The 21193-nt window shown below is 46.4% G+C and overlaps 1 protein-coding gene across 1 annotated transcript in view; it reads left to right on the top strand.

Annotated features, from left to right (window-relative positions):
• The window catches only part of smap1 (small ArfGAP 1), a 235402-nt gene that overhangs the window by 5181 nt on the left and 209028 nt on the right, over positions 1-21193 (top strand). The window contains exon 3 of the mRNA XM_035992468.1: positions 7552-7637. Coding sequence (XP_035848361.1) covers positions 7552-7637 — 86 coding nt within the window. The remainder of the gene's footprint in view (positions 1-7551; positions 7638-21193) is intronic.

Genomic DNA, 21193 nt, shown 5'->3' with positions numbered 1-21193 from the left:
TACAAATCTGCTTCACAGAAAGTGATTAATTAATTTCAACACTATTTCCTCCTAACTCCTGTTGAATAAGACTAGGGCTATCTAAAGTCAATTCTTGTTCACCTTGTTTGTTAGATCATTGTTCATTTGTTGAAGTGTTTTATCTGTGTTTTGGGGATCCTACTGTTAGCCTACATGTCCTGTTGATTTCCAGATTTCTGTCATTCAAACAACTCTTAGTTGTAATTTAAAACTCATCCAGCCAATTTAATAAAATTAAGGGTTTTATTCGTGCTCGAGTCCATAGATGCAGTTAATGGATACAGGCACGGAGGACTGAAGACTCTGTTAGCAACGATTAGCTCCGTTAGCGGTTAGCTCCGTTAGCGGTTAGCTCCAGTTAGCTCCGTTATAGGAGTGGATGAGACTGCCACGGACAGGGGTAACAACCAGACTCTGATAAATGACATTCGGGGAGCTTCCACAGCGGTGTGGCCGCGGTGTTTTGTACGGTTTTATTAGTACAGTTAATCCCAAGGCAAGAACACCAGCAACATGCTACTACTAACAGTAGCGTCTGAACCTGAAGAGACTGTGCGAGACACACTGCGCAAGAATTCACGAGGGGAGGGGCTGGAGGCAGCTGGTCTGGGCGCACTGTAAAAAATGTCGCCTATTCATGTTTTTAACACTAGGCTGCCCGCAGATGCGCCTGCTTATTAATCGGCTTGATATTGGCCGATGCCGATTGTTAAAAAAAAAAGAGCCAAAAATCGGCCGATTAATCGGTCGACCTCTAATTACACCTATAATTTCATTTAGGTGCAATCCTGTGGGCGAGAAAGTAAACTACTACTAATCCCATTCTGAGGTTGCAGCACCATGTCATTAACAGAATTATAATTTATAATCATTTATTTCTTTTTAATGGCACTCACTAGTTTGTGTCCAGGGAACACTACAAAAAATGTTTAAAAAACATTTCAGAGCGAGTCACATTCTTCTGACGGTGCTTTGCTATGCAGTGGCTTTACTAATATGCTCCGCATCACCGATGTTGTAAAGAAAACTGCCATTTGCAAAAAAACGTAATGCACCACAAAGAATGTGCTGGGGTGTAGACCATGTCCACGATGGGTGACGTTAGTGATATGAGGACGGATAAGGTATCTAGCTACATATCTGATTTACTGGGAAGAAAAATGATACCGCTCAAATAGGTCGTTAGCTGGAAATGAAAATGCATCTATAGTCGGGCCTCAATATCATCTCCCGACGTATGTTTAACTCTCTGCGAAGTAATACAGCTTCTTCATCAACGGGATCGTCGACAAAAGGAAATGCCACGTTTTGAGAAAAAACGTTTTATAGTCTGCCTAACATGGTTAATAAACCAACACTGTTTATTCATTCATGCAGACAACAAACTGCGCTAAAATGCGCCTGATACAGACTGAATGAATTAAGGAAATGAAAGAGCGCTGTGTCAGAGGGAGGAGACTAGGTTTATTGAAGAAAACCTGCTCCCGACCAGGTTAGGTTCACAGGCTCAGTTACCATAGTAACTGACTCTGAGGTTAAGTTACCTCTCTTTCTGAAACAGAAAACCCAGAGTTGCCCTCATCTCATGGTTACCAAACTAACTAAACCTGCTTTCTGAAACGAGCCCCAGGAGAACTTGTGTGTGTGTGTGTGTGTGTGTGTGTGAGAAACTCACATGAGCATGCCAGTACAACCTTAAAGGTGTGTGTGTTTCTTCAAGGCAGTGCCTATACATCAGCTGAGTGTGAGTCGAAAGGGTCTCACTTGAATGTTAATCACTGTTTTCAATGACTAATTAATTCTGGATGGCTGATTATTCCGACTCTAGCTCCTCCACTTCTCCTATCATCACCCCATTTATCACCCTCCTCTTAATTTAGCTGCGACACATACGGCCAGTGTGTCTTTCACTGTGTGTGTGTGTGTGTGTGTGTGTGTGTGTGAGCGAGCGAGCGCGATTGGAAAGCAGTCAGCGGGCACATTGAGTTGAATGCAAATTAATGAATGAAAGGACCCCCTTTCATTCATTAATAATATCAAATTGTGATTATTTTGACTGATATTGCAATTGCGATATGATTCACGATAATGATATTGGCTGATTGAATGATAATTTTTTGTATCATTATTCCCATTGAAAAATTTAAAACATTTAAATGATTATAGTGTGATTTTTTTTAATTTTTTTTTCTCTGTAGGATATGATTTGTAGGCTGGGACACCACAATACAATACTTAAAGGAGAATTCCGGCCAATTTTTACATTAATCTTGAGAAAAAACCCTAACCCGAATCAGTGCAGGTAACGCGTCCCCGAAAAAGGAAAAGCGTCCCCTGAGCTAAAATGGCAGTTGTCGGGGCAAGTTTTAGAGTGCCTTTGTGCCTCTTAACAGACACAAAATGCAATTAATATGTCTGTGCCACATGAACAGGGCCCTTACGTGTCAACAAGATGCGTTTTCAACTCAGACATTGTTTAAATTCACCTACCCTGGTCCCTGTCTCGATCCTGCCGGTAGCTAGCTTGCCCTGCTAGCTGATAGCCGTTAGCTGTTAGCTGCTAGCTGCTAGCTGCCGTCCGGTGAGTGTATTCAGACAGGCTTCTGTGATAATCATCCCAATAACAATCCACGGAGCGGCGGTGGTGTGACTATGTCCTCCAGAGGACAGGTCATGTCACGTCTTGAAGTTTATTCCCCCCTAAAAAAAACAGTAGTGCGGTAGTAGCTGTTAGCTGCTAGCTGCTCTCCGGTGAGTGTATTCAGCCAGGCTTCTGGGATAATCATCCCAATAACAATCCATGGAGCGGCGGTGGTGTTGCTATGTCCTCCAGAGAATGTGAGCGGAATGTGTCGGTGTTTTCGGAGCTGGCTGGCTGCTCGCCGCCTTCAGACAAAGCTCAAGCTAACAGGCTAACGGCTTATTAGCTAGCCAAACACCGAGCAGTAACAACTGCAAAGATTGGATCTGTGAGCGCATTAATCTGCTCGGTGTGCGTCTTATAACAAACAGAGCGAGCAGCCGTCGGACTCTAACATCTGTTGATCCGTGCAGGACTTCAGTGTGAGCGGACTGTTTAGAGACGATGTGACCGGCAGGTAAGGTTAATGGTTATCTGTTACTGTAGCAGAGCTGCAAGTAAACGCTGAACTGAGCTGTGTGTTTTCAGTGTTAAACACTGCTGCAGGTATTCATGCACGACTGTTATTGGTGATTTACAGAGGTGGAAGACTTACTCAGATCATGTATTGTAGTAAAAGTAGAAAAAAACAGTGTTGTAGAGTTACAAATTACTTGTCAGTTACAAGTCCTGCATTCAACATCTCCCTTAAGTTAAAGTACAAAAGTATTATCAAAATATACTTAAAGTACCAAAAGTAAAAGTGCTCATTATGCAGTGTAATATATCTTTTTTTATTGGATTATATTATATTCCAATAAATTGTAATAAATAATTTAAATAAAATCCATCCATCCATCTTCTTCCGCTTATCCGGTAACGGGTCGCGGGGGTAGCAGCCCCAAACTTCCCTTTCCCGAGCCACATTAACCAGCTCCGACTGGGGGATCCCGAGGCGTTCCCAGGCCAGGTTGGAGATATAATCCCTCCACCTAGTCCTGGGTCTTCCCCGAGGCCTCCTCCCAGCTAGACGTGCCTGGAACATCTCCCTAGGGAGGCGCCCTGGGGGCATCCTTACCAGATGCCCGAACCACCTCAACTGGCTCCTTTCGATGCGAAGGAGCAGCGGCTCTACTCCGAGCTCCTCACGGATGACTGAGCTTCTCACCCTATCTCTAAGGGAGACGCCAGCCACCCTCCTGACGAAACCCATTTCGGCCGCTTGTACCCTGGATCTCGTTCTTTCGGTCATGACCCAGCCTTCATGACCATAGGTGAGGGTAGGAACGAAAACTGACCGGTAGATTGAGAGCTTTGCCTTCTGGCTCAGCTCTCTTTTCGTCACAACGGTGCGATAAATTGAGTGTAATACCGCACCCGCTGCGCCGATTCTCCGACCAATCTCCCGCTCCATTGTTCCCTCACTCGCGAACAAGACTCCAAGGTACTTGAACTCCTTCACTTGGGGTAAAGACTCATTCCCTACCTGGAGAAGGCACTCCATCGGTTTCCTGCTGAGAACCATGGCCTCAGATTTAGAGGTGCTGATCCTCATCCCAGCCGCTTCACACTCGGCTGCGAACCGATCCAGTGAGTGCTGAAGGTCACAGGCCGACGATGCCATCAGGACCACATCATCCGCAAAAAGCAGCGATGAGATCCCCAGCTCACCAAACTGCAACCCCTCTCCACCCCGACTACGCCTCGATATCCTGTCCATAAATACTACAAACAGGATTGGTGACAAAGCGCAGCCCTGGCGGAGGCCAACTCTCACCTGAAACGAGTCCGACTTACTGCCGAGAACCCGGACACAGCTCTCGCTTTGGTCGTACAGAGATTGGATGGCCCTGAGAAGGGACCCCCTCACCCCATACTCCCGCAGCACCTCCCACAGTATCTCCCGGGGGACCCGGTCATACGCCTTCTCCAGATCCACAAAGCACATGTAGACTGGTTGGGCATACTCCCAGGCTCCCTCCAGGATCCTTGCGAGAGTAAAGATCTGGTCCGTTGTTCCACGACCAGGACGGAATCCGCATTGTTCCTCTTCAACCTGAGGTTCGACTATCGACCGAACCCTCCTTTCCAGCACCTTGGAGTAGACTTTACCGGGGAGGCTGAGAAGTGTGATACCCCTGTAATTGGCACACACCCTCTGGTCCCCCTTTTTGAAAAGGGGAACCACCACCCCGGTCTGCCACTCCTTAGGCAACGTCCCCGACTTCCACGCAATGTTGAAGAGGCGTGTCAACCAAGACAACCCCTCCACACCCAGAGCTTTAAGCATTTCTGGACGGATCTCATCAATCCCTGGGGCTTTGCCACTGTGGAGTTGTTTAACTACCTCAGCAACTTCCACCAGGGAAATTGACGACAATCCCCCATCATCCTCCAGCTCTGCCTCTACCATAGAGGGCGTATTAGTCGGATTTAGGAGTTCCTCAAAGTGCTCCTTCCACCGCCCTATTACCTCCTCAGTTGAGGTCAGCAGCGTCCCATCCTTACTGTACACAGCTTGGATGGTTCCCCGCTTCCCCCTCCTGAGGTGGCGAACGGTTTTCCAGAAGCACCTTGGTGCCGACCGAAAGTCCTTCTCCATGTCTTCTCCGAACTTCTCCCACACCCGCTGCTTTGCCTCTTTCACGGCAGAGGCTGCAGCCCTTCGGGCCCTTCGGTACCTTGCAACTGCCTCCGGAGTCCTCTGGGATAACATATCCCGGAAAGACTCCTTCTTCAGTCGGACGGCTTCCCTGACCACCGGTGTCCACCACGGTGTTCGTGGGTTACCGCCCCTTGAGGCACCTAAGACCCTAAGACCACAGCTCCCCGCCGCAGCTTCAGCAATGGAAACTTTGAACATTGTCCACTCGGGTTCAATGCACCCAGCCTCCACAGGGATGCACGAAAAGCTCAGCCGGAGGTGTGAGTTGAAAGTCTGTCGGACAGGGGCCTCCTCCAGACGTTCCCAATTTACCCGCACTACCCGTTTGGGCTTACCAGGTCTGTCCAGAGTCTTCCCCCACCCTCTGACCCAACTCACCACCAGATGGTGATCAGTTGACAGCTCTGCCCCTCTCTTCACCCGAGTGTCCAAAACATACGGCCTCAGATCAGATGAAACGATTATAAAATCGATCATTGACCTTTGGCCTAGGGTGCTCTGGTACCAAGTACACTTATGAGCATCCCTATGTTCGAACATGGTGTTCGTTATAGACAATCCATGACTAGCACAGAAGTCCAACAACAAACAACCACTCTGGTTTAGATCAGGGAGGCCGTTCCTCCCAATCACGCCTCTCCATGTGTCTCCATCATTTCCCACGTGCGCGTTGAAGTCCCCCAGTAGAACTATGGAGTCCCCTACTGGAGCCCCATACAGGACTCCATTCAAGGTCTCCAAGAAGGCCGAATACTCCGAACTCTTGTTTGGTGCATATGCACAAACAACAGTCAGAGTTTTCCCCCCCACAACCCGCAGGCGTAGGGAGGCGACCCTCTCGTCCACCGGGGTAAACTCCAACGTAGCGGCGCTCAGCCGGGGGCTTGTGAGTATCCCCACACCCGCCCGGCGCCTCACACCCTGGGCAACTCCGGAGAAGAAAAGAGTCCAACCCCTATCCAGGAGTATGGTTCCAGAACCGAGACTGTGCGTAGAGGTAAGCCCCACCAGATCCAACTGGTAGCGCTCCACCTCCCGCACAAGTTCCGGCTCCTTCCCCCACAGAGAGGTGACGTTCCACGTCCCCAGAGCCAGCGTCTGCCGCCCGGGTCTGGTCCGTCGAGGCCCCTGACCTTCACTGCCACCCATGTGGCAGCGCACCCGACCCCAGCGGTTCCTCCCACAGGTGGTGGGCCCATGGGTTGGAGAGATAGGTGCCACGTAGCTATTTCGGGCTGTGCCCGGCCGGGCTCCGTGGCAAACCCGGCCACCAGGCGCTCGCTGACGGGCCCTCCATCTGGGCCTGGCTCCAGACGGGGGCCCCGGGCTTCCTCCGGGCAGGGTCACTCCATCTCTACCTCGTTTTTTCATAGGGTTTTTGAACCATTCTTTGTCTGGCCCCTCCCCTGAGACCACTTTGCCCTGGGAGACCCTACCAGGAGCACAAAGCTCCAGACAACACAGCCCTCAGGTTCATAGGGACACACAAACCTCTCCACCACGATAAGGTGATGGTTCCAGGAGAGGAATTTAAATAAAATGTTTTATTTAATTCAAGTAGCTTACTTGTACATCATTATTTTCTAGGGTTGAAAAATGTATACAGATTTTACATTTTCCCCTCATACTTCTGTCGGAATGGGTACGAAGTTGGCATTGAATTTAATTTGAAATGGTATTAAAAAGGTTTTAAAAAGCCTTGAATTTAAGTTGGAGGATCCTGGGGGTACCCTGCTCCAGAGGATAGGTCATGTCACGTCTTGAAGTTTATTCCCCCCTAAAAAAACAGTAGCGCGATAGTAGCTGTTAGCTGCTAGCTGCCCTCCGGTGAGTGTATTCAGCCAGGCTTCTGTGATAATCATCCCAATAACAATCCACGGAGCGGTGGTGGTGTTGCAGGACCAATTTACTGGACCAATTTCAAAGATTGTTGTTCCCATCAGTCACTTACACACAAAAACATAGGAAAACAGGGTCCAGGTTGAAACCCCCCGAAATTACCCTTTAATTCAGAATGGTTTGGCACATATTTTGCCTTTAACATATATTGCCCACCCACCCTGCTATTTGGATTTTGCTCTACTGTAGTCCATATTGCGATTTCGATAAAATTGTAAATAATTGTGCAGCCCTCTTGCTGTGTGCGTTTGATGTTCTTTAAGGCATTTTACCATTTGCCTCGCAAGTATTAACTACACATGTATTCACATGTTTTTCTTTCTTTTTTCCTGTCCTTAACTTGCAGAGTATGGTGGACATGGGCAACAGCAGGGCCAAACAGCTGTATGAAGCCTACCTACCAGAGAACTTCAGACGGCCACAGACAGACCAGTATCCTCTTTCTGCCTGCTATCTGTGTCTCAGTCTCTGACTATTGACGGCCACAAGCATTCATTCAACCCCAACTTCATTTACATAAAATCTCAGTTTTTCACAAAACATGTCACCATACATTGGCGTAAAAACTCCCCGTCATTGAACACTTGCATATAAACTGCTGTTGTCACTAAAACTACATGTCACCATACATTTTTATAAAACGCTCTGTCACCATATAGATTTGCTCACTACCATATACTGTATGCCACCCTATATCTTAAAGCTCCCTATGTTGCCATGCATTTTGTATACAAACTAATGTAACCACAAATTTGCATGACAACGACTTATGTCACCATAGTTGTCACCGACAAATGAGAGGAAAAACCAACATAAACACATTCAACACGAGCCTCAAGAATATCTTTAACATAGTCTCTGCTCTCTACTGGAGGGATGAACAGCAGTCTTCCCAAGCCTGGGTGGCCTCGCTAACAGTGTCCGAAATTCATACCTGCAAACTAGTCGCTTTTCGGCAAAAATCGCTGTTTTGAATGGAAAAATTTCAGCCACGAGAATGATGTATCATCATCATGTACACGATGTACACGTCAAAATTGTGACCTGTACACGAATCAATAAATCAAAATAACGTGACTATTTCACGACCTGGCGTGAGACAGGTTGGTTCACGACAATGCACAGAACATCAACACCGCTACAAGCCTACAGCTGTCCGCAGACACTAGGTGCGCAAAGTGTGTCAGAGCCTCCCGGACGGGTGAACTGAGACTCCGTTTCCTGCTTGTCGGTTAACAGTTAATGATCGGTTAATTTCATTGTGCTTTCTTTTGGAAGACTGGCTACTAAAAATCACCACATACTAGCTAATTAATTAGCCTGAGGTAAACGCTAGCTATCAGTTAACAGAAGGTGGTGGCTGGCGTCTGGTGTGTGCACCAGTGTTTTTGCCTTGCCGTCCTCTCCACCTGACTGAACACATGCTTCAGCCATGAGTTTATATATATACATACAATTTCTTACTATCGCGAACTCTTGTCAGGGGAGCTCATTCATTTGGATGCCACCTATGACTTGAACAGATAGCCTGCTATGCCACCCGATGTAGCCTATTATTGTTACAGTTTTTAATCAATGCAACTAACATTATGTGTAAAGCGATGCACTATAAACTGTACCGAATGCAATTTATTATCCCGTCTGTTAAGACATGTCCACAATCTTTCACAATTTGCGACGGAGGGTTTTGACTGAGCGTGTTAACATAAAATAATAATAATAATAATAATAATAATAATAATAATAATGAAATCATGCTATAGACTATTTGTCATTATCGCGAACCGTTGTGTAAGAGGGTCAATCGTGTGCTGTGACGCACAGACAGCCTTATAGCCTATTTTGGTTTCACTTTTAACGACAGTAGGTTATGACTGTATGTTGACATAAATAATCATACAATTAAAATAGTCAACTTATAACTTTGCTATAAAATATTATTAATTTATAGCACAAAACCCGGAACCAGTTTCCTTGCATATTATGGCGTTTTTCCATTACATGGTACCTGCTTGACTCGCCTCGACTCTACTCGCCTCGACTCGACACACTGTGCGTCCGTTTTCCATTGCAGATTTTAGTACTGCCTCAGCGTGGTTGGCCGTTATGCCGTATCGATGCACACACCAGCGCACACGTATAAACATCAGGCCACTTGAGTTTGTTTTACAGCTCTGTGGAGGCTCCATGCAGAGCTTTCGCCGTAGCCTGTGTAGCCTATGTAAAGGTGGCCTGATGTTTATACTTGTGCGCTGGGTGTGAATGGAGCCGGCCATGTGTGTGTGTAGTTAGGATACGGAGAAAGCTCTGCCGGAGCCTCTGCATAACTGTAAACAAGCGGCGCCGCAGTAAACTACTGTCACCTAACGCGACACACACACAGAACGTGGAAGGTGTGTGTTGCCAGAAGACACATTTTGTTTCAAATTAAGCTGGAGGCAGCAAAAAAAAAAACAGCTGGCTAAACTGTTTAAAAATAGCGGGTTTGTTCAGGACACCGCCGTCTGTCGCTTTCACGTCACCTTTTCGGCTCGCCTCAGCTCGCTTGGAACCTCGACTGAGGAGGTACTAAAAAAAGTACCTGTTAGCAGGTACCAGGTACTTTTTTTCGTAATAGAAAACCAAAAAAGGCGAGTAGAGTCGAGGTGAGTCGAGCTGGTACCATGTAATGGAAAAGCGCCATTAGCGTCATGATTTGTGTGCGTCTATTTGGCAAGGCGACTAGCCGTCATGGATGCGTTGTTGCTAACGGAAGGCACAGACGTGTCTGAGATAGATACAACAGTGAAAAATAAATGGAGATGGGCTTGGCTGTTGGAAACGGGGGAGAACGGCAAGCCATACAGCTCGTGGTGTAAAAAAATGAAAATGCCAGGGGTTTTCTTTTGAGTGGTTTGCTGCAAAAAAATTGTATATGGAAGCAATGGGAAAAAAAGTTTTAACACACATCCTGGTGCGGCAGGAAAAGACCTGAAACGGGCATCAGGTGTAGCTAATCTTCATGCCTATGGTTTCAGTGCCAAAAGGCCGACAAATTTGCCTTTCAAAAAGTGTTACTGCACTTATTTTTCTGTTATACCGTTTTTTATTTATTGTTACTGTAAAAACATTTTTTAGTTTGAATTTAAATAATAAAAAAGCTTTCACTGAAAAGTTACATGTTTCATTATTAGTAGCCCTTGAATAAAAACAGTGAAGTCTTGCAAACTTGATTTTATAGATTTGACTTGGTGTTGAATTGAATTGAAAAAATCTCCCTTTAAACACTTTTGGCCTGAAGTAATTAAATAGAGTGTAAGGTAAAGCCTTTTTACAATATGATTGCTGCAGTAGAAAAGAACAGCAATGGTTAGTCGTGGGATGGTACTGAAATATTGTTTTGTTCATCAAGAAAAGAGAACACTCGCAATACTCCCTTTACTTTGCATCTTGTTATACATTAAAAACCAATAGGGCGCGATCACAAAAGGGGTGCTATCTGTATAGGTAGAAAAAAGTTCAGTCAAAAGATTTTTTTCCACTTTAATCCCTGCACTAATCAAGTCGATACCAATGATATACAACTATTGATATACGTATCAGCATACGTACTGATCCGTTTAACCCTAATACATGAAATCACCCCCACAATGGGCCTTTTTCTGTGTCAAGGCAGAGAAATTACAGTCTCAAATTGAACTCATCGTCCTTATCAAACTTCAGCTTCGTCGGCACATCCTCAATCATTCCCAGCAGCAAATAAGAAGTGACAGGCCCCGCTACATCAGCATCATTGCACACATTTAATCAGGACACCTCTAGCAGTGTCTGTGTACCAACAGTGAAACAGCGGTATCCAGTCTGCCCTTTTCCACGATACAAGACAAGACAGCCGTGTGGTTAACACAGCAGCATATGTGCATATTTCCACCAGCAGACTGAAAATAAATAATCTCCCTGTTTGAAATGCTGCTCTAATACCCTATCTTGTATCTGGCAGGCCCATTTGTGCGGGTGGTCATCATTCTTCACTCTTTTCAAGTCCATTAGTTGTTGTGACAGCAGCGCCGCTGGCTGAAAACAAGAGATAACGGACCCAGGATTAGAGGAGCTACCGCCTGAATGTGTGTGAGCACTTTCTGTGTGTGCTTCTGTGTACATACTCACAAATTACTTTTGGCCCTACTATTTACTGTGCTATCTATGTAAATGACAAAATGGACTTGGATTCCCCCGCCATATTTGTTATTTTGTTCCACTCCTACATTAGGTGACCATAACATTACAGAAAAGACAGTGTTGGGTATTCGTAGGTGTACAGATCCAATTATTGGCAAATTATCAAAGATGTTTTATCAATATTAATAAAGTTATGAATATGGTTATTAATAACTTTATCAAATCAACAAACAATCAAAACGGGGCACCACCCTGGAACTTCAAGGGCCAATAACCGAACTGTGAAATAGTCTCATTAGGTGGTATTCCCTTTTTAAATACAGATCTTAACTTGGTTAATCTCTGGTATTCTTTAAAGGAACAAAAGGAAGGGTGATTTCGAACATTGACCTGTGTTCAACCAGCAACTATTACAATAAGTACACAAATAAATCACAGACAACTGCTATTTAAAATATAGTAGAATTTATTAACTTCAAAATCATCAATGGCCGATGAATAATTCTTCGATCAATTAAAACCAATATACCTTTTTTAATCTACAACAAAACAAAGCAAAAACAAACCAGCATGTCTCTGTGAGACACTGTGTGTGTGTGTGTGTGTGTGTGTGTGTGTGTGTGTGTGTGTGTGTGTGTGTGTGTGTGGAGGAGGGGGGGTGACGCAACCCGGGGTTGGTCCGTCACGCACAGATTAGCCGTTAGCTCTTTGAAGCTAGGCTATGTGTTAGCTGCACAAAAGCTATTTAGCCTCAAGAGGGCGGTAGTGGGCTGCGTTGCAACGCCACGTGACTAAGCTAGTCAGTTAGCTCTAACGTGTGGTTGACAAAGAGGCACACACTAAACTACTTCGCTATGTGCTAGCTGTGTAGCTATTCGACATACGTGACTCGCTGTTGGCCAGCTGTTCACTTGGGCGTGTGTGTGTGTGTGTGTGTGTGTGTGTGTGTGTGTGTTAGTGATAGAGGAAAGGAAACCCCTTAGGAAAGGAAAGACACTTTGAAAAACCTGATTATCTCACTCAGTACAATAACTAAAACTTCGTGAAAGGGGAGTTAGCAGGTAGCAATTACAGTTTTAACAAGCTAGCTGCAATATTCAACACAACATATCAACAATGCACCGTGATCAGAGTACATTCACAGCCAAACAGATTAATAATCAAAGCGTGCAGCCATAGCACTGTATTAATCGGATCACATTAATGGTAACACAAATAGCAACAATAGCAAATTACTCATTAATAAAACACACTATTCCTCAGCCCAGAAAACCTTAAGCCTTCTTACTGTGTGTTCAGTCCATCCGTGTCTGTCCATAGCTTTCCACGCTAAAACAGAACGGGTCCGTGTCGCTTATCAGCGGCAACGGAGAAACTTGCTGGTTGCCGGGACAGCGGGGAACAAGCCAGAGTCGACTTTGAAGGAACAACGGTGTCCGTGTCCGATTTCCTTCTAGAGAACGTGTTGTTCTCTCGGCAGCGTTAAAACACGACGTGTGTTTCCAGGATCCAGTAGTGTTCTTCAGAACACCGAGAAATAAATCCACTTTGTCCAGAAGTGGAAGTATTTTTGCACAAGAGCTTGCGCGCTCCCTGCAGCAACGGGGTTGCAATGGAAGACGATGAAAAAAGGTGGGTCCGAATGTTTTATTGGCCCCGACCGCATGCTGTGTTTAGGGGCCGTTAAGCGAATGGGGATCCAGAGATCTCTACAAGGTTGTAGTTCTTAGAGTTTTGACCATTTTGGCCACTCCTTCGTGGTCATTCAGCCATTTTGTGGCCTTCTTATCTCCTTTTCTTCATTTAGGAGTTTGGAGCAAGGGATGTGGAATTTACATGTAGGCCGAAACCCTCTGTTTGAAAGACCACGTGGTCTCTGAGTCTTTTGTCTTGGAGTGTCGGTTGGCCACATGTGTTCTTTTGTACAAGATCAGTTTATGCACATTTGTTTGGATCCAACAACAGTACCAGACTAGTCTCGCATTGCCAGACCTATTTCCACAGCGCTGTGGAGTAAGGTCTGGCTACACCACAGGTGCATTCTGGTATAGGAGGAAAAACACTCTGGGTTGTTTGTATTGCTTTAACCAATTACAGTGGTCTTGGGCGGCGCTAAGCTCCGGACACAGCGACGGTGGCTCTGCAAAATAGTTGTAATAGTTGAAAGAAAGAAAACGCCACTTACAATATTAAATGAAGTTAACTGTTAACACAATACAGTAACGTGAGCTATTTAAATTAGCTGGATACCTGGTTTAACGTAATTTGCTCTTACCAGTGTATTGCTGTGTGTACTTTGTCCACAGCAATCCCACCAATTGGTCCCAAAAAGTCGTAGTTAGATATTAAATGCTGTAAACATATTCTTTGTAAATCTTTACAATCATTCACCTGAAAGAACCACGCAGGCCTGCCTTGTTGCACCATTCAAATTTTCTTCCAAACTTTCCATTTTTAGCGTGTAGCTTGCTAGCTGGAAGTTTATTGTTTTTTCCTGTAACAAAGTCTTGCAAGGCGAGGGACATCCGGCGATTATCGTCGATCCAGACTAGGACAAGACTATTTGAAACAGTCCGTTTCACTCCAGTGTCCCCAACACTTTGCAAATCCTAATACGGTCCGTATCACTCTAGAATTCAATACAATAATCAAAATACATGACACTAGTCTGTTTCACTCCAGTATTCCCGCTTACTCAGTCAGACCCTCCACAGCCACAAGACACATTAACATAATCAAACTCTAGTGACGTTTACTTCCCCCGCCAGGAACCAAAACACCGCTTGATTACATTAGACTCGAGCGGTTGCACGGTTATATTCGGTCTCGAGATACTATTTAATACACTCATACTGACCGACGCGACGAGCAACATTCACTAAGATTTAAAGATAACATTACGTGTATTTGTATGTGATATAATACTTTCCCCTTGGTAATGTACCCTATGAATTTCCCTGAACACAATTCTAAGTTGCACGAGACATAAAGGTCTTGTTCAGTAGCCTGGTGCACGGTCTCCTCGTGACAGCCTACCTACCATGTAACAAACATTTAACTTAACATAACCCAAGATAACATGACGTGTATTTGTATGTGATATCCATCGCTAATGTAGCCTATGAATTTCTATGTACACATCTAAGATGCACAAGAAATGAAGGCTTCTGGGATTGGTTGATAACTCAAACTTGCCGAGAACCTAGACATCTGTTTGAATATAGACTAATGCAGTACCCTCGGTTACTGTCTCGTTCAGTAGCCTGGTGCGCGGTCTCCTCGATCACGACAGCCTGCAACATTCACTTCTCTAACATTTAACTTAACGTAACTAACAAGATAACATGACGTGTATTTGTATGTGATGTATTTCCCCATCGATAATGTTGTTATGAGTGAAACTAAGGTTGAACCCAAGTGCAGACAATAACACATAGCCAAATGAAAGTTTAACAGGTTTATTGTAAAATGTCCAAGATCAAAAGCAACCGGAAAAGCAAAGTCCAAGTCCAATGATTTCAGATCCAGGGTACAGAGCGGGAGAGGTACCGTAATATCCAAGGTCCGTGTCCAATAAAACACACAAGAGCTTAATACGAGTGGTAAAGTCAGCAGCTAGACTAACGTGGTCGTCTTGACTATGATCTGACGATGAGTGGAAGGTTGACTGGGGTATTTAAAGCTGAGGTGATTGTGGTGAATGAGCTGCAGCTGGAACCCTGACTCCCGCACACCAGGCTTCACTCCTGCAATTAATGACAGACAGAGGGAAGGGGGAGAGCAGAGACAGAGAGCTATCTAGCAGCAGCAGCAGGCCTAACAGTACCCCCCCCTCTACGGACGCCACCTGGCGGCCGACAGGGTTTATCAGGATGCAGACGATGAAAGTCATGGACCAGTGTAGGATCCACGACGAAGCTCCGGGGGACCCAGGAGCGCTCCTCAGGACCGTAACCCTCCCAATCCACGAGGTACTGTAACCCACGGCCCCGACGGCGAACGTCCAGCAGCCGCCGAACAGTGTAGACAGGACCCCCACCCACGATCCTGGGCGGAGGAGGGGGAAGAGAGGGCGGGCACAGAGGACTAACAGACACAGGCTTAATCTGGGAAACATGAAAAGTGGGATGAACACGTAGAGAGGCAGGAAGCTGGAGTCTCACAGCGCAGGGGTTAATAACAGACAGAATCTTAAACGGTCCGATAAAACGTGGTGCCATCTTCTTCGATTCCACTTTCAACGGAAGATCACGTGATTTAAGCCATACCTCCAGGCGCATAAACGGGAGCCTGAGAACGGTGACGGTTGGCTTGCCTCTGCATGTAAGAAGATGCTCGGGACAGCGCTATCCTAGCCTTCCTCCAGACCTTGAAACAGCGGCGCATGTGAGACTGCACAGAGGGTACCGCCAGTTCCCTTTCCTGGGAAGGGAACAGGGGAGGTTGATAGCCAAGAGCACACTGAAAGGGGGACAAACCAGAGGAAGTGTTAGTCAAAGTGTTATGGGCATATTCTACCCAGGGAAGCATGCTGCTCCACGACAAAGGGTTGGCACCAGTTACACAGCGGAGCGCGGTCTCCATCTCCTGGTTCGCTCTCTCGGCCTGACCATTAGTCTGGGGATGATATCCAGAGGACAAGCTGGTAGTGATGCTCAAAGCCGTACAGAAGGCTTTCCAAACCTGGGAGACAAACTGGGGACCCCTGTCAGAGACAATATCAATAGGCAGACCATGAGAGCGGAAAACATGTTCCATCAGGATGTCAGCGGTTTCTCTGGCAGTGGGAAGTTTGGGTAGAGCCAAAAAATGAGCAAACTTGGAAAAACGATCAATAACCGTGAGAATGACTGATTTCCCAGAGGAGGAGGGAAGTCCAGTGACAAAATCCAATGCGATGTGGGACCAAGGGCGGCTGGGTATTGGCAGGGGTCGGAGCTGACCAGCGCTGGGCTGGGTAGAGTTCTTATTACGTGCACATACCGAACAAGCAGCGATGAAAGCACGTGTGTCCACTTCCATCCTGGGCCACCAGAACCGCCGGCGCAAAAAATCCAATGTTCGTGACACTCCAGGATGACAGGTAAGGGGAGAAGAGTGAGCCCACTGCAGAACCTGTGAGCGAACAGACTCGGGAACAAACAAACAGTTAGGAGGACCGTTAGCTGGGTCAGCTTGATGGTTTTGGGCCTGTCTAACTACCCTTTCAATGTCACAGGTAATGGCTGCAACATGGCAGGTGGAGGGCAATATGGTTTCAGGATTACAACCAGTCTCTAGAGCAGAATGAACACGAGACAGGGCATCAGGCTTAATGTTGCGTGACCCAGGACGATAAGACAGGGAGAAATTGAATCTTCCAAAAAATAGAGCCCACCTGGCTTGACGGGAATTCAGCTGCTTCGCCGACTGGATGTATGCAAGGTTCTTATGATCTGTCCAAATGATAAAGGGATGTTCCGCCCCCTCCAACCAATGTCGCCACACCTCAAGGGCCAGCTTAACGGCGAGCAGTTCCCTATTTCCAACGTCGTAGTTTCTCTCCGCCTGAGAAAGTTTCCGTGAGAGAAAAGCACAAGGATGCATCTTATTATCAGTAGCACGTTGTGAAAGCACCGCACCTACCCCAGTGTTAGATGCGTCCACCTCCACGACAAACTGGCGAGTAGGGTCGGGCTGCACCAGAATGGGGGCGGAAGCAAAGCGACGTTTCAGCTCTTTAAATGCTGATTCAGCTCCTTCAGTCCAGGTGAAGGACACAGATGTGGAGGTAAGAGCGGTGAGGGGCGCAGCAATGCTGCTGTAGTCCTTGATGAACCTTCTATAAAAGTTAGCGAACCCCAGGAATCGCTGCAGTTGTTTACGGGTTGAAGGAGCTGGCCAGTCCGTAACAGCAGAGATTTTAGCTGGGTCCATCCGTAACTCCCCCCGAGCTATTATGTAACCCAGAAAAGAGGTGTTAGATACATGAAACTCACATTTTTCCATTTTCACAAACAGTTTATTCTCCAGTAAACGTTGCAAAACCTGGCGCACATGTAGCTCATGATCCTCCAAAGAACTTGAGTATATCAGGATATCATCCAGGTATACAAAAACAAAACGATTAAGCATGTCCCGAAGGACATCATTCACCAGTGCCTGGAACACTGCAGGGGCGTTAGATAATCCAAAGGGCATCACCAGATACTCGAAATGGCCCAAGGGTGTGTTAAAGGCGGTCTTCCATTCATCACCCTCTCGGATGCGTACCAGATGGTACGCATTTCGTAGGTCCAGTTTGGTGAATATTGAGGCGCCGTGTAGAGGGGGAAAAGCAGAGCTGATTAATGGCAGTGAGTACTTGTTCTTGATAGTGATGTTGTTTAGGCCACGATAATCAATGCAGGGTCTGAGGGTTTTATCCTTTTTGCCAACAAAAAAAAATCCTGCCCCTACCGGTGACGAAGATGGACGGATGATACCAGCTGCCAGAGAGTCCCGAATGTAATTCTCCATAGCCTCCGTCTCCGGGCGGGAGAGATTGTACAGGCGACTGCTGGGATGAGGGGCTCCAGGCTGGAGGTCAATGGCGCAATCGTACGGCCGGTGAGGAGGAAGAGCCGTAGCTTTGTGCTTGCAGAAGACAGATGCCAGGTCATGGTATACTTCAGGAAGAGCAGAGAGATCCACGGGCTCCGGTGGGGTTTGAGGTATAGTACTGGCAGGGGTTTGAGCAGAATACAGACAGTGTGACAAAACATGCACCAGGAAACAATTTTACCCGTAATCCAGTCAATGTGTGGATTGTGTTTAATTAACCAGGGAATACCAAGAACCAAGGGTGTCTGAGGACAGTCAATGATATGTAAACTAATCCTCTCCTGATGATTTCCAGACACACGGAGACAAACAGGAACAGTCTGATGAGTAACACGCGTCATCAATTGTCCATTCAGGTCTTTAGCCTGCAGCGGACAGTCAAGAGGCACAGTCTCAATGCCCAATTGTTGGGCTAAATCCTGGTCCAAAAAACTCTCGTCAGCCCCAGAGTCAATGAGCGCACCAACAGACAAACTTCGGGACTGGTACTGAAGGGATGCCTGAAGCAGAATGCGAGGAGAAAGAGAAGAACTAGCTGCTCGGCTCACCAAGGCTTCTCCCATCAATGATGAGCCGGACCTTTTCCCAAGCGAACAGGACAGGAGGAGACAAAATGTCCAGCCTCCCCACAATACAGACAAACTCTAGCCTGCATGTGGCGTGCACGCTCCTCAGCGGACAATCGTGCACGTCCCACCTCCATGGCCTCGGGTTCCGCGCTCCTCGCGGTCACTGGAGAAGTCTTGGCCATCTCCGTCGTGAAGTGGCGGGGAAAAGTTGCTTGACGACAGACAGGTGCACTAGTACTGACACTCCTCTCACGGCGGCGTTCCCGAAGCCGGTTATCCACTCTGATAGCGAGTGATATCAGTTTATCCAATGTGTCAGAATCCTCATGTGACACCAGTTCGTCTTTCAGAGTCTCTGATAAGGCATTTATGAACATTCCTTGCAATGCCTCGTCATTCCAACCGCTCACTGCTGCCAAAGTCCGAAACTCTACTGCCATCTCTGCCACGCTGCGAGATCCCTGCCGAAGAGAAAACAAACGTTTAGTAGCTTCTTTGCCTCGTACAGGGTGGTCGAACACCTTTCTCATCTCTGAGGTTAAGGCAGCGTAAGAGTTGCACACGGCTGATTGACTCTCCCAGACGGCTGATGCCCACGATCGGGCAGACCCGATAGTAGAGTTGATGAGGTAAGCAATGCGGGATCTATCCGTAGCATAGGAGAGGTGCTGTTGCTCAAACACTAATGAACATTGTAACAAAAAATCCCCACAGGCACCCATATCACCATTATAACGCTCGGGAGCAGGAACAAAAGGCTCTCTGATATGAGAAGGTGAAGCGGAAATAACAGGCGGAAGGGGGGGAGGAGCGGTTTGTATTTCTTGAACGGGGGGTGCGGCATTAACTTGGGTGGAGAGGACAGACACTTGATTGGTGAGTAGTTGCACCTGCTGGAGCAACATCTGACTGTTATCAGAAATGGCTTTGAACAGAGAATCATGTTGACCGAGTAATTTACCTTGATTGGCTAGGGCAGTCCGAATCTGATTAATCTCAGGTGTGGTCTCAACGTTACTGTCTGCTGGGTTCATGTTTTTTGGTCAGATCATACTGTTATGAGTGAAACTAAGGTTGAACCCAAGTCCAGACAATAACACATAGCCAAATGAAAGTTTAACAGGTTTATTGTAAAATGTCCAAGATCAAAAGCAACCGGAAAAGCAAAGTCCAAGTCCAATGATTTCAGATCCAGGGTACAGAGCGGGAGAGGTACCGTAATATCCAAGGTCCGTGTCCAATAATCCTGAGATCCAATGTGGAGAGGAGGAATGGCCGGAATGGAGGATGGCAGGAATGGTGGATAGCAGGAGTGAAGTGGCAGCAGGAGTCAGGTTCCAAGAGCTGTGGTCAAAAACAGGAAAAAATCAGAGCGAGCAAAACACACAAGAGCTTAATACGAGTGGTAAAGTCAGCAGCTAAACTAACGTGGTCGTCTTGACTATGATCTGACGATGAGTGGAAGGTTGACTGGGGTATTTAAAGCTGAGGTGATTGTGGTGAATGAGCTGCAGCTGGAACCCTGACTCCCGCACACCAGGCTTCACTCCTGCAATTAATGACAGACAGAGGGAAGGGGGAGAGCAGAGACAGAGAGCTATCTAGCAGCAGCAGCAGGCCTAACAAATGTGTGAATTGCCATGAACACAATCATCTAAGATGCACTAGAAACAAGGCTTGGTTAATAACTCAAACTTGCCGAGAACCAAGACACCGCTTGATTACTTGATTACATTAGACTCGAGCGGTTGCACGAATACATTCGGTCTCGTTCACTAGCCTGGTGCCCGGTCTCCTTGTGACAGCCCAGTGGAGGCGCTAATGAGCTAGATTACTACACACACACAGTAACAGAAGAAGACCAGCTACACACAACGATACGAATGAGGTAAAAAAACAGGAGTGAGTCGGTTCATTGACGTATGGCACTCAATTCTCCCGGTTCAGTGACACGACTCAGGTTAATTAACCGGCTCTTCAGTCAGTTTGTCAACACTACCTGCCAGTTCACAACAATGCGCCGAGAAGAGACAGTGTATCATCTCCATAACAACGCCTCTTTGTACTTCTTATCACTTTGGACTTGTAGAGTTTTTGTAGCTGGATATTAGAGTTGAGCCGGATACTCGGCTGAAACGAGTATCCGGTACGGATAAAGCACTTTTGCCGAGTACGAGTATTATACGAGTAATACGAGTCACTAGCTGTGCTCGGATTGAATAAAAATCCTCATTGGGTAGCTGACTGTGTCTGCGTTCTGTGATAGGCTAGTCAGTCACAGCGCCCCTCCCCTACACACATACAGATGTATTGTGTTGCTGTGTCCCGGCCGCTCTGCTCACTCACACACAGAACACTGAGAAGAGAACAGCTCTCTCTCTCTGTCTCTCCCTCAGTCACTCAGGTTCGCGGGTCTTTTCCGTTAACGTTTAGGGTTTCTTCAGCTTCAGGTTTGTTTTTTACTTAGGTTTGTAGTACTTACTTATTAACCAGTAGAGTTCTGGTAAACGTGGGGTTTGGTAGAATGCGACTCGCGTTGCGTCTCTGCCTGTCGGAGATTTTTTTCTTTTTTAAACCGTCAGCTGACTGAAAAAAATCACACTGATCATAACAAATTTATAAGTTAAAAAAAGAAAGTTATATTGAGTATGAAAACTCTTGTTCATTACATTTTACTTC

Source organism: Sander lucioperca, chromosome 15, assembly GCF_008315115.2.
Source record: "Sander lucioperca isolate FBNREF2018 chromosome 15, SLUC_FBN_1.2, whole genome shotgun sequence".
Lineage (NCBI taxonomy): Eukaryota > Metazoa > Chordata > Actinopteri > Perciformes > Percidae > Sander > Sander lucioperca.
This window is presented reverse-complemented; position numbering and strand designations above follow the sequence as displayed.